This window comes from Trichosurus vulpecula, chromosome 6 (assembly GCF_011100635.1).
Source record: "Trichosurus vulpecula isolate mTriVul1 chromosome 6, mTriVul1.pri, whole genome shotgun sequence".
NCBI classification, from domain to species: Eukaryota; Metazoa; Chordata; class Mammalia; order Diprotodontia; family Phalangeridae; genus Trichosurus; species Trichosurus vulpecula.
In genome coordinates this window covers 109,152,325-109,169,464 of record NC_050578.1, presented here as the reverse complement: position 1 = coordinate 109,169,464, position 17,140 = coordinate 109,152,325, and the positions used below count along the sequence as shown (strand labels likewise).

Below are 17,140 nucleotides of genomic sequence, written 5' to 3'. Positions count from 1 at the left end.
GGCTCTATTTACTTAGTATATAAAAGGTAGGACTAGAACCCAGGTCTTTCTAACTCCCAGCCATTGAACTTTCTATTTTATGGGACTATCTCCTCTGTCATGGGAATCCCTAGACATAGAGAAGAAAGTATTGATAGCTTGAAACTCACAGATGCCTTAAGCGATCAAGGGCAACACCTGGCCTCGTTAATGTTGTTGTTCAGGCATTTTCAGTCATACTGGAGTGGTTTGCCATTTCTTTCTCCAATTCATTTTACAGATGAGGAAACTGAGGCAAGCAGGGTAAAGTGACTTGCCCAGGGTTACGCAGCTAGTAAGTGTCTGAGGCCAGATTTAAGCTCAGGAAGATGAGTCTCCTTGACTCCAGGAAGCTGTATGCACTATGGTACATAGTACACTATGGTGCTGTCTACCTAGCTGCTGCCCTAGTTAATACTTGATCCCTAAGGACATTTAGCCGGGGTGACTGGATGAAGACGGTGCAGTGGATAGAACACCAGACCTGAAGTCAAGGGCCTTGGTTGAGATCCCAGCACTGCCATGTACTCTGTCTGTAGAGTGAAGGGCTTGGTCTGGTTGGCCTTACAAGGTCTATAGTAGCTCAGAATATCCTGCGAAAGTTGTTTGGAGGCAGTTAGGTGGCACAGTGGATAGAGCACACTGGAACTGGAGTCAAGAAGTCCTGAGTTCAAATTCAGCCTCAGACACTTAGAAGCTGTGTGACCCTATGCAACTCACTCAACTGCCGTCTGCCTCAGTTTCCTCATCTGTAAAATAGAGATCACAGTAGCCTCTGCCTCTTGGGGCTGTCGTGTGGCTCAAATGAGACAATATTTGTAAAGCACTGAACACATAGTAAGGACTTAATATTTGTGTCTTTTCCTCCTTCTCCCCTACTCTTCAGGGTGGGATAAGATTTATATGGGAGGAAGTTCCTTTTTTATGTAAGGCAAATGAATATTAACAGTTTTCATGGCTAAAAGCATATCATCATGCTTTTTGATCTGTAAATTGGCTAGCTGCTTTTTTGGAAAGTACCCTTAAGGACCCAAGCTAGGATTGCTGGGGCTAACGAATTCTTCCACTGTTAAGCTGTGCTGATAGTTTGAAATCTCAGGGTTCCCAGAATGGGTGGGGAGGAGGAAGTACTGATAACCCAGCAATTGCTTTGCTACAAATCACTCATTTGCTAGATTGTAGTGGAGGTGAATGCAGCAATTCTTTGAGCGTGGGCATGTTGAATAAAACAAATGCTCTGAAGCTTCTTAACCTAAGATCACAAGGGGCTTCTCTCAAGCCATTTTCCTATATGCTTTTAAAATGGGAAAAGCAGGCAGTTTTTTGAAATTGGCATGCATTGGTGTGTGCAATAGGTGCTGCATGAGTCGTTTTGAAACTGAAGGATTTGGCAAATAGCAGCCTACCTCTTTGTACATCCTGACTGAGTGTAGGAAGGCATTGTGGCAATTACTTTCTGAAACTGTATCTAACTTATAAACAGTCATTTTGTATAAAGACCCATGACTTCTATGTATGTCTTGTTGGGGTCGGGGGAGTGGAGAGACAGCTGTAACTAGGAAATCTTGTGCCTCTGGCAAATTTGGGACGTGGAGAGAGAGGGATGACAGATAGGGTAGTCTGACCGAGAATAAGGTTACATCAGGAGACAAGTTCTCCTGTCTGTCGGAGTGCCAAGCATTTAGAGGAGAAGGTGAAGGAGGGCAACAGTAATGACTGGTCCTTGGGGAAAGTGATCCCTGGATGGGAAGCACACCTCTCACCCAAAATGCCTATACCCTGGAACCAACCCCTGTTTGCCTCGCACTCATTACTTCTCTTGGTGAATATGGAAACTTGCTTCATCTACCAAATATGTCAAGGCTAAGAGGGGTGTGTGTGTGTGTGTGTGTGTGTGTGTGTGTGTGTGTGTGTGTGTGTGTGTGTGTGTGTTTATTTAATCTGGCTTGAAGGGATAAAGTTGTGATTTTTTTTTCCAACCTTTCAGCGGATACTCCTCCTCCTGCTTACCTTCCTCCTGAAGACCCCATGACCCAGGATGGCTCGCAGCCGATGGATACAAACATGATGGCTCCTCCTATGCCTCCAGAAATAAACAGAGGAGGTAAAATGAATGGTCACTAATTGGTTTCCTTGGGCCTGAGTTTATCAAGTATAAATGTTAATGTTCCTTTTTACTTTTTTTTTTTTTTTTTGCTTTTTAATGCTGTTATAAGCAATGTTGAACATTGGTAAAAATCAGACCAATGGAAATCATACCAAAGGTGTGGAATATTGCTTCTATTGCCTGATGTGAACAGTGTTTTGGTTGGTTTTAGTTTTGCTAAATCTTTTTTTGCCTTTTTCTTTTTTTCCTTTTGTAAATCCTTGTTGAAAGGGAAGGCTTCTTTGTAGGGAAGAAGAGAGAGGGATCCAGAAATGACAAGGATAGGAGAGGAGAAGTGAAGAGACATTTATTAACTGTCTACCATGTGCCAGGCACTATGCTGATCCCTTTACAAATATGCTAGACTTCTAAATTCATTGATAGGGGAAACTCCCCAGGGAGGAAATTCTTACCCAATCCAGATCCGCACCTTCATGGCAACTTGAAGGCTGAGACGGTGGCTGATGGGGCAGCTGAGTAATGCAGTGAATAAATGTAAGGCCTGGAGTAAGGAAGACTGATGTTCCTGAGTTCAAATTTGGCCTCAGACACTTTCTAGCTGTATGACCCTGAGCAAGTCACTTAACCCTGTTTGCCTCAGTTTCCTTATCTGGAAAATGAGCAGGAGAAAGAAATGGCAAACCGCTCTGGTATCTTTGCCAAGAAAACCCCAAATGGGGTCACTAAGAATCAGACACTTCTAAAATGACTGAATGACAACGATAAATTTTAATTTTAACTAGCACAAAATTGATTTTAATTCTGCCCCACCATTTAACACTTACCAATTTAGAATTAGAACAGGGAAAGCATATGCATCACCTGAAATAAGGGTGAAGGAATGCAGAGCATGGGATGGAGATAGTAATGTGGACCTTGTAGCTTGGTCAGAAATTACAAAATTGGAACTGAATGAGATTGGGCCTTCTGAAAAGTTCCTTTGTCCTTCTCCTATGGCTCATTCAAGTTCTTCCTGAGAGAAGCAGCATAATGCAGTAGAGGGAATCTAGTTAGTCGCACCTGGGTATGTATCCTGACTTGGCCACATTGTATCTGTGTGACCTGGGGCACGCAGTTTTTCCTTTCTGGGTCTCCGTTGTTTTCACGTAGGTAAAATGAGGAGGGTGTGCTAGATCACCTGTAAGGACCTTTCTATCCCTAAATCTGTGATCCTCTGACTTGAATGGTATCCCTGGCCGCAGACAGTAGCTGCTGGCGAACCAATTAAAATCACTGCCAGCACATCTCTGCATTGTTACCATACTCTGGCCTCAGGACTGGCTCTGGGAAGTTCTCAGGGGTAGGAGAGTGGGAGTGTTTGGAGCCATCTGATGCAAGAACTGTGTTCTTGCCAGTCTGAGATGCCAAGTTGCAAAGGCCTGAGAGGGTGCAAGATTGGGACAAATGACCTTGGAAGATTCCAAGGGTATCTGATTGGCAGGTGATTATCAGTAACCATGGTAGCCATGTTGGATACGCTCTCGTCCCAAAATAGCATCTCATTGAAGAGATTTTTCTGGTGCAATTGGCACAAAGCATAGCTAATTCAATTTGAATGTAGTGGTTGCAAATTGAAGTAAAATGCCATTTGATTCCTAGGCATGCATTGTACAACATTTACATTGCTAGTTTTGTTTTTAATTAAAATTAAGAGACCCTTACTAGCCATGTGACCCTGGATAAGTCACTTAACCTCTGTGTGCCTTTGTTGGCTCATTTGATCCTTACAACAACCTCAGGAGGTAGGTGCTGTTTTATTCGCATTTGAGGATGTGTTGTATTAAATGTTAACTATTCTCATTAAGAAAGTGGACCTTTTGGACTTGGCCAGAATTCCCTAGTCACTTTCTTATTGATAGGAAGCTTGGTTATCACACAGTTGTTGATATCTTCAAATCTGTAAAAGTGTTGACAGACTCAAAGGGCTTATACTTTGGCCCTCTTTTAGAAATGCAAAAAGCAATAAAAATTGGGCTTTGCACCTTTCTTCTTGTGGGAGTTGTTTCCAGACCCCTGCTGATGTCGCTGTGGAATCTAGATGTTGTATTTCCAGATGCTTCTCCAGCTCTCAAAGGACTGGCTCGGTCTCCTTTCTGACACAAGCGTTTACCACACAGGGTTTTGCAGTCCGAGGGAGATTTTGTGCGTCTTCCTCTGGGCACCCATCCTGTGGCTTGTGTATCATCTCCAGCATAGATTTCTCAAACATGAAAAGGCCACAAACCACAGAATAAAGAAGTGAAAAAATTAACCTCTAGCATTATACACAACCACAGATATATGGATTCTGTGAGGACTAACCCTGACAGACTTTGATCTTCTCAGCAACACAAGGTGCAAAGACAACTCCAAAGGACTCACAATGGAGAGTGCTATCTACATCCACAGAAAGAACTGTGGAGTCTGAATGCAGATTGAGGCACGCTTTATGCTTGCCTCTTTTTTTCCATTTTTTTTCTCTTTTGTTTTTGTTTTTGGGTTGGTTTTTTTTGGTTCTATTTCTTCTTTCTCATAATTCATTCCTTTGGTCATAATTCTTTTTCACAACTTGAGTAGTGTGTAAACTAATTCAATGCAAAGTTATACATGGAAGATATATGGGATTCCATGCCATCTTGGGGAGGGAGGGGGTTAGGGAAGGAAGAAAATCTGAAACTCAAAATTATGTAGAACCGAGTGTTGTAAACTAAAAATAAAAAAAAAATAAAAAGTCACTTAGGAAAAAAAAGAAAAAAGAAAAGAAGAAATTAGCTTCTTCCTAACACACACCCTTGAGGTGCATTGAAATAGTGGAAAAGCAGCAAGAGGAGAGGGGACAGATAGACGGGGCATAAATAAGCATGGATCCAAGTGACCTTGGCGGGCTTTACTCTTGTTTAGTGCCCTGCTTACGTCCTGGATAAGCCTAAGAAGACTGAATTCAGGAAGTGAATTTGTCCTGTAAGTAGCGTTTCTCAGTTGTGGGTTGATCCTTGTAACTCAGGAGTTTTCCTTCCCACATTCATCAGTATCTATGTCTTATTGTAGCTCTTAGTTTTAAAAACTGCAAATATCTATAAAGTGGGCACCATAAAAGCATTTACTTCAAAGGGTTGTGAGAATCAAATAAAATAATATACTTGAAATGTTTTGAAAACCTTGACATGCTATATAAATGCAAATTTTAGTAAAACCTAGGATTTTTTTTAAATTCATGTATTTTGTTTTTATATTAACTTCATTTCCAAATATATGGATAAATTATATTTTAATATATAACTATAGAAAAATTATGTATTCTATATAATTGATTTTCAGGCTAGCAATAGAACATACACATATGTACATACATACATAGAACATACACATATGTACCTATTATAGGACATATACATACGTATGTGTATATTTTAAATGATTATGTATATTATTTAAATGATTATGTATACATATTACATATATGTCCTATTGATAGCCTTAAAAATCAATTATTTCTGGAAATTCTTACATTTCCTAATAGCTCCCACCTAGATTAAAGCCTCCACTGTAAAAGAAAAACAAATGTCTGATAATGTCTACAACAGTCTGGCCTGATAGTTCTGTACCTCTGTGTTGGGAGCAGGGAAGTATTTATCTTAAATTTAAGAACTGCCTTTTCTTTTTCTCAGAGTTCAGTTTCCTTTTAGTAATCATTCCACATAAATTCTGGATTTAAAGCTGGAAGTAACCTGAGAGCTTGTCTCAGCACCTCTGCTCATTTTACAGATGAGAAGACCGAGGCCAAGAGAGGTGATGAACCTCACCTAAGCTCACATGGGTAGGGTGTAACAGAGCCAAAATTTGAACTGGAGTCTTCTGACTCCACGTCTGCTTCTCTTCCCACTTGTCCTCTTGGTTCTTTGTCTTGAGTGGACATTAGGAGAGAAAAAAAGTTTCCTTTTTTGTTTTCAAATATCTTTGTGAGCCACCAAAAACACATTGAATATTATTTTCTATTTTCTTCTTATATTGTCATTTTGTTTTCTGTTTTTCCCAAATACTGTCATTGAAAGCATTTTATGATTTGTGGTTTCTCTGTTGACACGAAGTCAACAAGCTTACTACCCCCACCCTTCAACTCCATCCTAAGGTCTGTCTTTTCTTTCTTCCTTCCTTCCTTTCTTTCTCTCTTTCTCTTTCTTTCTATTACATAGATAAGGCTTTATAAACCCCAGGTCACTGTATGTTGGCATATTGGATAGAGGGTTTTGTACTCCTGGAATCTCTGTAGTTAGTGGTAAAAGAAATCTTACTACATAGAGACTTTTCTTAAAAAACCTTTTAGTTGCAAATGTTCAGGAGCCTGTTCAGTACAGAGATTTGTTGGTCTTAAGAGACTTGACTTAACAAGCTGCATCCTGTCAGTGAAGTTGGGTAATTTCCATTGTTGGCCCATTCTGGGAATGGAGAGACAAAACGCACCTGCTCTGCATGACTTAAAGCAAATGTAAGGAAGTCCGCGTGACATCTGTGGGAGACAGATATGATTCATTCTGGAAGAATGGCCAGCTGGCAAGATTTCTTCCTGAGTTTGAGAATTGGGGCAAAGCCGTGGCCTTGAGACTTCGTTGGCAACTTTAGAAGTAGAGTAACTGCTTACCAATAATTAAAAAGTTGTTTTAAATGGCTTTGTGGAAGCCTAGGAATACTAAGGCTCTATGGAACCTAATCCTTTTTACACTGGCATTTCCTGGCATGTTTCCTGGCCTGAGTGTCCATCAAAGTTCTTTTCCTGCTTACTTGGTTTTTTTGTTTTTTGAGGTTTTTTTCTTCTTTTGACACTTGTTGAATTCATGTAGATAGTAAAGCCAGGTTCTAAACAGGGGCCATCTTGGATTCTATATATTATATAGTATCCAGATGGTGTACTGTAAATATGGTGACTTGGATGCCTGGCCACTGTTTTGGTTTGCTAATTTTTTTTCTTAAATTATATTAGGGAGTTTTAATCTGCAACTGTTAGATATTGACTGGAAATTGTGGGAGGAGGGAACCTCTAGATTTAGATCTGGGACTTGGGTTTGTATCCCAGCTCATCTGCTTAACTACCTGTATCACCTTGGGCAAGTCACTTCACCTTTTCAGCCTCTGTTTCCTTATCTGTAAAAAGAAGGGTTTAGACTAGATACTGTCTTTGAGGCCCCTTCCAGCTGTACCTGTAGGCTTCTGTGATCCTTGGAATGAGAATGACTGACTTTGGATGTCATAAAACTCGTTACCAGTCGCTTATCTAGAATGTCACTGCAGGATCATGACTCAAGGTTGGAAGCAGCAGACACTCATTCATTCCAGCTGGGGTTGACCGTAACCTTTTTGTCTTCGCAGATGTGCAGGCAGTTGCTTACGAGGAGCCCAAACACTGGTGCTCTATTGTCTACTACGAGCTCAACAACCGCGTGGGCGAAGCATTCCATGCCTCCTCCACAAGTGTGTTGGTGGATGGTTTCACTGATCCTTCCAACAACAAGAACCGGTTCTGCCTTGGGCTGCTCTCCAACGTTAACCGGAATTCCACCATTGAAAACACTAGACGGCACATTGGCAAAGGTGTGTATGCTCGAGTGTGTGTGTGTGTGCGTGTGTGTGTGTGCGCGCGCGCCATCTTCTTTCTTGAATGTCTTTCTCCCTTGCCTCCTCTATTCCAGAGCTGACTTGGTCACTCCTGCCATTCTTGTGGTGAGAGGTTTCAGCGAATATCAACACAGGTTCACCTGGTTTATAGTGGTTTGTAATTTTTTTTAAGGAATGTGTGTGTTACCAGGAAGTCCTTTGCTTTCTAAATCATTTATTTTTATGGTCTGCTAACTGTCATAACAACATTAATTTTAATTAACTTCAATAATGGCTTCCCTGTGTTGGCTGTATGCAGAAGTTTAGCTCTTTTATAAATTGGGACAAAATAATCCATTCTTAAAAAAATGTTTTTCCATGGCTCTTCTCTTTCCTTATCAGCCTCTCACATTCCCCACCTAGGAATACAGCTTCTCCACTGACCTATTCCTACCTCTTTCTCCTAATCATAGAGAGAATGAGTCTGGAGCTCATTGTAGCTTGTGCCTGTGGCCGAATGTGGTTACAATTCACACACATCTGGCTAGCCAAGCTCCTCTGGACCAATTTACATGGCTCACATTTATTGAAAAGTAACTAGCGAAATAGAGAGGTTATCCAAGGCACCAAGAATTTGTGATTCGCCCATAGTGACCCAGTCAGTATTTGTCAGAGGCTTGAACCGGTCTCTCCAACTCCAAAGCTACCTTCTATCCACTTCACCGCACTGCCTCGGAATTACAGATGATTTATTATTCTGTATCAGTGGGGGGATTTTCAGCACCAGAAGACTCCCTGGTGAGCCTTTCCCACACTCATGAAATCACAGGTATGGACCAAATCCCTTGTTTCTTAATGCTTTCATTTCATTCACCTTTTAAGGGATCTTGGATCTCATCCCAGGAGTTTTTCTAACCTCCAGTTGGAGGTTTTGTTGTTGAGTTGTGTTTCAGGCATTTCTCACTCTTTGTGACCCCATTTGGGGTTTTCTCAGCAGAGATACCAGAGTGGTTTGCTTTTTTTATTCCTCCAGCTCATTTTCCAGATGAGGAAACTGAGGCAAGCAGGGTTAAGCGACTTGCCCAAGATCACACAGTTAGTAAGAGTCTAAGGCCAGATTTGAACTCAGGAAGGTGAGTCTTGACTCCAGGCCCAGCACTGTATTCACTGCATCACCTAGTTGCCCCATGGGAGCTTGGTTACATGCAATTTAGAAGCCATTTAGAGTCTCCTCGTTTTATGGTTGAGGAAATTGAGACTGTAAGGGGTCTGGTGATTTGCTCAAACTCAGAAAGATAATAAACGAGTTGGATGGGATTTGAACCCAGGTCTGATTCCAAATGGAAATATCATGTGGCCTTGTGGATAAAGAGCAGGCCTTGAAGTGATGCACACCTGGGGTTTAGATGCTTCTCTAAGACCTATTAAACCTCTTAGACCCCTGGTAACTCTCCAAGATTATGACCAAGTAGAATTGCATGGTGCATTGGAAAACTGCTGACTTGTAGAGTCTGGCAAGCAGGAGTTCAAACCCCAGCTCTGGTACTTAATAGCTGTCCCCTGGGGAAATTACTTGACCTCATTGAACCTCAGTTCCTTATCTGTCAAGCAAGGGGACTGCCAGTCTTTATAAGTAGAGAGAATTGAGTGGATTGAGGACCCTCATAGTTGTAGTCACTCCCTCCTAATACAAACCAGTGAGCCCCTACGTGTGAGGGGAAGGGTGGGTGGCAATTGGCTCATTCACAACTACTTAGTTTTTCCAGAATGTCATTTGAATTCATGTTGTAGTAGCCGTATATATCAGCTTCCAAAAAATTGGAACAGAGTAGATAGATAACATGGTGAGCTTATCATAACCATGTTCCTTGTGGCAGCAATCTAAGGAGAGGGTTTCAACAGATTTTAAAAATAATGTCTGTTACTTAAACAAAATGTTTGCTAGAATCCTTAAGACTCTTTCAAAGTGAATCTCCTTTTTGTCCTTTTTATTTTAAGTCTCAATTTTTTAAATTGATGAAACCTCTTTAGACTTACAACAGCAACCTGTTCCCTCCCCAGTTCCTACCCTTCACTGAAATAGATCTGTTTCTGTTCTGTCATATTCCAGAGTTTGGAGTGAGGTAGCACACCTTGTGGTCATCAAATCCGTTGCTTACAACACATCCCAAAGTGTTCAGTTTTGGCACATTAGGTGTGAGCTGCAGATGTTTCCCCACATTCCAGATGAGGTTTTGGTTTCATCCATATTGTAAGGGATTTTGGAGCTCAGACCAGGGATGCTGTGTAACCTCCATTTGCACCATACCAATAGTGTGCCCCACGGAAGCCCCTGGGTGTCATTCAGTGATGGGTCTGGTGTTTGCTCAGTGGGATTCTCATCTGTGCAACTGAAGGGGTTGGATTAGGATTAGGGCATCTTAAACTTTTTATGCCCATGCCCCTTCCAGTGATTCTTAAACTGTGGGTCGAGTTCCCATATGGGGTCGAGAACTAGGTAACTTTGGAGGCTTAGTGAAAGGACCTCAATTAAGTCCCCTTGGAAAGACGGGTCAACAGTAATAACCTTTAAAAGTGCGATCCATTTTCTAGTCTTTTCTTAGGCCCAGAAGTGGTCTCCTACCTTTACAACTCTCTAGCAGTTTGCAGAAAATGGGCATGTGAATATTTCTATAGGTCCACCTGACCTTATACATTATACACTCAGTGATACTTCCATGGGATAAGGATCTTTGCTTGTACTCAGCCATATTCTGGTTAACTACAAGGTATGACCTATTTACACATACCCTGGCTTGAGGACTATTCACAGGGCAGCCTATTTAAATTAATCTCCTTTAATTCATCATGACACAGGTGTGGGGTCAGATCTCGCTAAGTGTTTCCCTGCCTTTTTTTTTTCTTTTCTCCTTCTAAAAACAATTGAATTGCTTACTTTCAAAGCAGAGTTAGATCAATTTCCTAACGCTGCTGGGACCAGAGCTCTCACAGGAAGGTGTGTGAAGCAGGTGGTGGGCTCGGGGAGATCGGTTTTCATCCAGCGTGAATCATTTTTCCCCCTAGGTCAGAAAAGCTTTTCCTGACCCAGCATCTGTGTGGCTTTCATTCATCAGCACTTCCTTCACCTGTGCCTCTCTGGTTTCTCAACTTTTCTCTCTCTCTCCCAAATAATACCTCGATTTCCAGCACTCACACAGAAGAGCCGCCAGCCAAGGGCTACCGAATGTCACCTCAGTCATTGTGGTCAGTGGAGGGACAGAATATATGAGATGTCCCTTAAAAATGAGCACTTGTTGACTAGGAATGCTCTTGTGTTTGCATTAAATACGAAGAAGAACATGGCCATGTAACATTTTCTAACAGGGTGTTGCAGCCATGCTGGGATTGGAGTTTGTTTCCATAGCTAATAAGCTTTGCATCAACTTTTCCAACACCAGATAGTGTGCTTGCAGGCATCATAGATATAGATATATATATATATAATACACACACACATACACACATATGTACATATATGTGTGTATGTGTGTGTGTATATATATATATGTATACACACACACATATATTTGTTACTTTAATGATACCCCTAAAGACCTTTAGTTTGACATCAATGATGCCTATTTTGGAAAAATTATCCTTTTTGGGGGGCAGCTAGGTGGTGCCAGGCCTAAAGTCAGAAAGACTTATCTTCCTGAATTCAAACCTGGGCTCGGACACTTACCAGCTGTGTGACCCTGGACAAGTCACTTAACCCTGTTTGCCTCAGTTTACTCATCTGTAAAATGAGCTGGAGAAGAAAATGGCAAATCACTCCAATATCTTTACCAAGAAAACCCCAAATGGGGTCACCAAGAGTTGAACACAACTAAAATGACTGGACAATAACTGCAAGGTCAGCTAGATGGCACAATAGATAGAGCAGTGAAATCAGCAAGACCTCAAACCTTTACTAGCTGTGTGACCCTGGGCAAGTCATTTAACCTCAGCCTGCCTCAGTTTCCTTTCTGTAAAGTGAGGTTAATAGCAGCATGTGTCTTTTGTGAGGACCTTGCAAACATTAAAGTGCTATATAAATAGCATTACTATTATTATTTTATTATTATATCAAGTTTGGAAGAAAGTGTGAGCTGCTGTTTTTCAGCCAAAAAAGAATTAAAAGTCTCTTAACTGCTTCACTGCTTCCTTGAGAAAAAAGTTTCTGTTGATGCTTTCTACTTTTTGGTCCCAGTTCTTTCTGGATACTGCTCCTTTCTCTGTTTCTCCCCCAAACTCCACTCCCTTGCAGAAGTTGAGTCCTCTCTTGTCTAAGGAGGCAGCTGGTGGTGCAGTGGTTAGTTTTGGTCCTGGACTAGGAAGATCTGAGTTCACATCTGGCCTCTGACACTAGTTGTTTGGCTCTGGGCAAGTCATAGCTTCTGTTTTCCTCAGTTTCCTCAACCATAAAATGCAGATAATAATAGCACCCACCTCCTGGGATTGTTGTGAGAATCCAATGAGAAAGGAGTTGTGAAAAATGCCTGGCACAGTGCCTGGCACATAGTGGGGGCTATATCAATGCTTATTCCTTTCCCTTCTTCCTGTTAAAGATAATAAGAAGGAAAAGAGATTTTCCACAGCAGAGTCTGTGCAATTCTGCTTCCATAGAACCCCTGACCTCCTGCTGATGTATGTGAAGAGAGGACAAGTGCATTTTCATTATCTTTTCTCTGGCATGCACTCACCTTTTTGTTTCCCTTTTAGGTGATTTCCCCCTGCCCCAAACCTCGTCTGCACAGCGTATTTGCTCTCCATTCCCCCAGTTCTTTCTCTACTGATTCTCGCTTCTCTCTCAGGTGTTCACCTGTATTACGTCGGAGGGGAAGTGTACGCAGAGTGCCTGAGTGACAGTAGCATCTTTGTTCAGAGCCGCAACTGCAACTACCACCACGGTTTTCACCCCACCACCGTGTGCAAGATCCCCAGTGGCTGCAGCCTCAAGATTTTCAATAACCAGGAGTTTGCCCAACTGTTGGCCCAGTCAGTCAACCACGGCTTCGAGACAGTCTACGAGCTCACAAAGATGTGCACGATCCGGATGAGCTTCGTGAAGGTGGGCAGCCCCCTCCTGGCAGCTTCCCCGGTGAAAGTCCCTTTAGAAATGGGCTGGTTGGGAGAGGAAGGGGGGCCTTGGAGCTCCAGGAAGAATTTTCCTTTAAAAGTATCATGAGTTTTCTATGACTCTTCTTTCCTAGCCTTTCTTCTTCTTGGCCTTAGGAGTCAGGAAGACCTGGATTCTATTCCTGGCCCTAGCACATGCTCTCTGCTATCCTGGGCAGCATTTTATTAAAAAAAAATAGAGATGTTTCAGATGTGTAGAGACAGCATATTTACATAGAAGTTCTCCTACCCCAGTTAAATCACATGTTGTTTTCCTCCCCCAAAACACACACACACACACACACACACACACTCACACTCACACTCACACTCACTCACTCACTCTCTCTCTGCTGGGAACCTAAGATTATCTCTGGATATGCATGTAAATATACACATAAACAAAAATAAATGTTACATGTAAGTATGAATTTATATATAAGCATTTATAAATACACACATAATATTCAAATATATATGCCCATCTATCTATTTATCAATCTGTCTCCATATCCAGAGATAGTCTTCAGCCCCCAGCAATTTCCAGCTATTTCATAGAAATCTAATTCTTCCCATGGTGTAGGACACTTAAAAATAAACAAAACAACTTTTGAGTTGTCCCTCTTCGTAATTGAAAAGGTTTATTTTTAAGGTCAAAATCTATAACAGTTTCTCAAACAAGTTTGACTTTATGGAGGTAGTTTTCAGAGATGTAAATGATGGAAATCTCTTCCATCTTAAAGCATTCCTATCATATGAAAAGTATTGAGAACAGGGAGGCATAATAAACTCCATCCTCTGCTGGGATGGAGTGGCTGATGCACCTTGCTGAGCCTATGTTTGGGTCAGAATGTGTAATCATGGCATTCATTCTTTAGGACCTCCTTCCTTGTTTTCTTGTTTCTTCCATATTTGTTTTCTAGTACTTATTTAAAGGTAATACTTGCATGTTGTTTTTCAGGAATAAGTAAATGACTGATTTGTTTTTGGTTTTTGTTTCTTCTCTGTCTCGTTCTCCTTCTCCTTCATCTTCTTCTCTTCCTCTTACATCCAGGCTTCTTTTTTTAGCTCAGTGACTTTTAATAACTATTAGCATGGCCCACAGTCCCCTTATCTTTAAAATTGTAATATGTTTTATGCCCTCTGCCATGAAGTTGAGGTGGAAAAGGCTTATGCAGTAATTTATTTCTGTTGTTTCTATTTGTGACATCAGGAAAAGTTAGAAGAAGCCATTGAATTTTCTTTGGTGTCTGAACCTGGGATTTTATTGGTGTGGGGCACTGCCCATGTGGGAACTCCTGTTGCAGGCCAGTCTGTAAGATGCACTTTTAAAGAGTTGCCTGGGGGCACTGAACAGTTGTGACTTGCCTTGGTCATAGGTTAGTGTATGTCAGAGACAGGAACTTCAACCCACATTTTCTTGATTCCAAGGGCAGTTTTTTAAATGGGTATTTAAATACTAGTTGAGGTTTCTACAGGATTTGGTGGCAGATTGGAGGCAAAATGACTTCTTATCCCTGAATTAATTCCCTGGGAGGCAGATGCATCAAGAAAATTGAAGAAGGTGGCCTGCCCTCGGTTACTTTGGGAAACCTCCCTGCCTAATTATACACCTGGGTGGGGCCCAGCCCATAGCCTTTTATGTCCTGTCTTCAGAAGCTTTACCCCACTTGTTGTTAAACCTGTTCTGAATGGTATTTATTTCTGAGGATGATTTGAAGAACTATTTGTTAATTACCCTGCCAGTAAGGAAGCCTTTTCTCAAGTGAAGCAGAGGGTATATTTTTTATTTTTGTTTTTTTCTTGTTCTCTGGCTACTTGAGCAGTTTGTTAATATGTTATACATTTGTGGTTCCCTTCTCGAGAATTTAAAGAAGCTGATTGATTTAGTAGGTTTCTACTTGTGCCAGTCTTTCTCGGACTGATTCACGTCAAACTTCACTATGTTATTTTTCAGTTTCTGCATGCACATGGGCATAATTTTCCTTTCCAAGAGATCTCATTGTAGGAGTGCACTCTTGTTTTCAGGGGTGACCAATGTGGCAATGTAGACCCTACGGATTTGTTTCTGATGAGTGTTGAGTACTGTTTTGGCTCAGCAGTTCATGTAAAATTTTATACAAAAATTCAATGCTTTTAAGACATTTTTATCCCAACCAGTTATTTTTATCAGTGTGGGTAGATCCCCACTTGGAAAATCCCTCCGGATGCAAATCAGCTGCTCCTGTTATCTTGGGCAAATCACTTTACATCTCTGGCCTTGGAAAAGAGGTGATTTTTTTCTCATAGGCTTTTGGGTAAGATTTAGATCTAGAAGTGTCTGTACAGATCCCCTAGCCACTACCCTTTAATTATGCAGATATGGAAACAGAAGCTTAGCAATTGGGGGTGGGGACGGGGCAGGGAATGGCAGGGTGGCTGCAAGGAATGAGGAGCAGAATCTTGAAATCCAGTGTTCTTGCCGTAGATGAGTTTTTACATGACCTCCCATTTCAGCTCTAAAATCCTGTGATTTCTCCAAGGATATTGTTCTGAATACTCAGTTTGGAAAGATATAACTTTATTACCCTGAATTGGTACTTTTGGGTATGCAAAAAAAAAAAGAATTGCAAACCAAAAACCATGTCATTTTGTTTTTGTTTTTGACATTGAATATTTAACCAAGCAACACTGGATTTTCTAGCATAAATTTAAGTATTTTTTTTTTATGAATGAATGAAATGAATGGGGGGAAAGCATTTATTAAGTGCTGTGTTCTATGCAAAGTATCATTCTAAATGCTGGGCAATATAACTAGAAAAGTAAGACAGCCTCTGCTCCCAAGGAACTTGCTCTACTGGAGGCCAAGACATGTGGAAGGTTTCAGCTGCAGATTACCTGGAAGGGGTCTCATGGTCCTTCGGGTGGAGGGGTAAAGCAGATGGATAATGGCTTTTCTTTAATGTCATTTCTGCTGATAAAATCACACCAGTTTCTGATGTTGAACCATTTGACAGGGCCAAGGACTTTGGTGACAACTTTCTTCTGTGTTAAACATCTTTTTATTTTTATTTTTTAATAAGATTTTTTATTTTTAGTTTACAGCACTTAGTTCTACATGTTCTTGAGTTTCACATTTTCTTCCCCTCCCACCTCCCCCCACCCAAGACGGCATGCAGTCTGATATAGATTCTATATAAACCTTCGCATAAATTTATTTACACAGTAGTCAAGTTGCAAAGAAGAATTATGACCGATGGAATGAATCGTGAGAGAGAAGAAACAAAACCAAAAAAGGAGAGAAAAAAAGAGAGAGCAAATAGTTTGCCTCAGTCTGCATTCAGACTCCACAGTTCTTTCTCTGGGTGTAGCTCGCTTTTTCCATCATGAGTCCTTTGGAGTTACCTTTGAGCCTTGTATTGCTGAGGACAGCCAAGTCTATCAAAGTTAGTCATCACGGAATGTCTGTGGTTGTGTATGACATTCTCCTGGTTCTGCTGTGCTCATGCAGCATCATATCATGTAGGTCTTTCCAGGTTGTTATGAAGTCCGTATCTTCCCCATTTCATAGAGTGCAATAGTATTCTATTACATTCATATACCACAACTTGTTCAGCCATTCCCCATGTGCTAAACATCTAATGGGATGACCGACCAAGGAGGCCCTATTGAATATTGATATAGTGAAGAGTAGCTAATCACCACATGTTAAAAAAATTAACAGGGCAGTTTTCCTCCCTTCTTTTGGAAACAGATATTTTGGTCGTAATAATAATAATAATTACTCACATTTATTTCCATCTCTTCAAAGCTGACACAGTCCTTTCTCACTAGAACCCCGTGCTTGTCATGATAATCCCCATTTTACAGATGAAGTAACTGAGGCTCATAGAGTTTAAGTGACTCGCCTAAGGGGGGGTGTCTCACACAGGGCTGGAAATCCGGCTCTTGTGACTCCAAGTTCATTGTCCAGTTCCTCTCTGGCCATGTTGATACCATAATCTCTTCATCAATCAGGAAAGAACTTGACTGAAGTAGGCTTTTTGTAGATGGCACTTTTAAAAAATGTTTATTTTGGTGCTTTAACAGATTCAAGATAGCAGCAACGTATAAACTTGTTTTGCATTTCAGATTTTTTTGTTGATACTTTTTTTTAATATAACTTTTATTTCCAAAAACATGCTTGCCCTCTCCATCTCCCACTACACAGGGAACTATCACTTGTAGCTAAAAACAAAAAAGAGGGAAGTAAGAGGAAACGCCTCAGCAGAACTTAACCTAACATATCACCTG

At 41.1% G+C, this 17,140-nt stretch overlaps 1 protein-coding gene across 2 annotated transcripts in view; it reads left to right on the top strand.

Annotated features, from left to right (window-relative positions):
* The window catches only part of SMAD1 (SMAD family member 1), a 92,862-nt gene that overhangs the window by 68,639 nt on the left and 7,083 nt on the right, over positions 1 to 17,140 (top strand). For both annotated transcript variants that reach the window (XM_036764739.1, XM_036764740.1), the window contains 3 exons: positions 2,006 to 2,122; positions 7,508 to 7,729; positions 12,565 to 12,821. In XM_036764739.1, the coding sequence (XP_036620634.1) occupies positions 2,006 to 2,122; positions 7,508 to 7,729; positions 12,565 to 12,821 (596 nt within the window). The remainder of the gene's footprint in view (positions 1 to 2,005; positions 2,123 to 7,507; positions 7,730 to 12,564; positions 12,822 to 17,140) is intronic.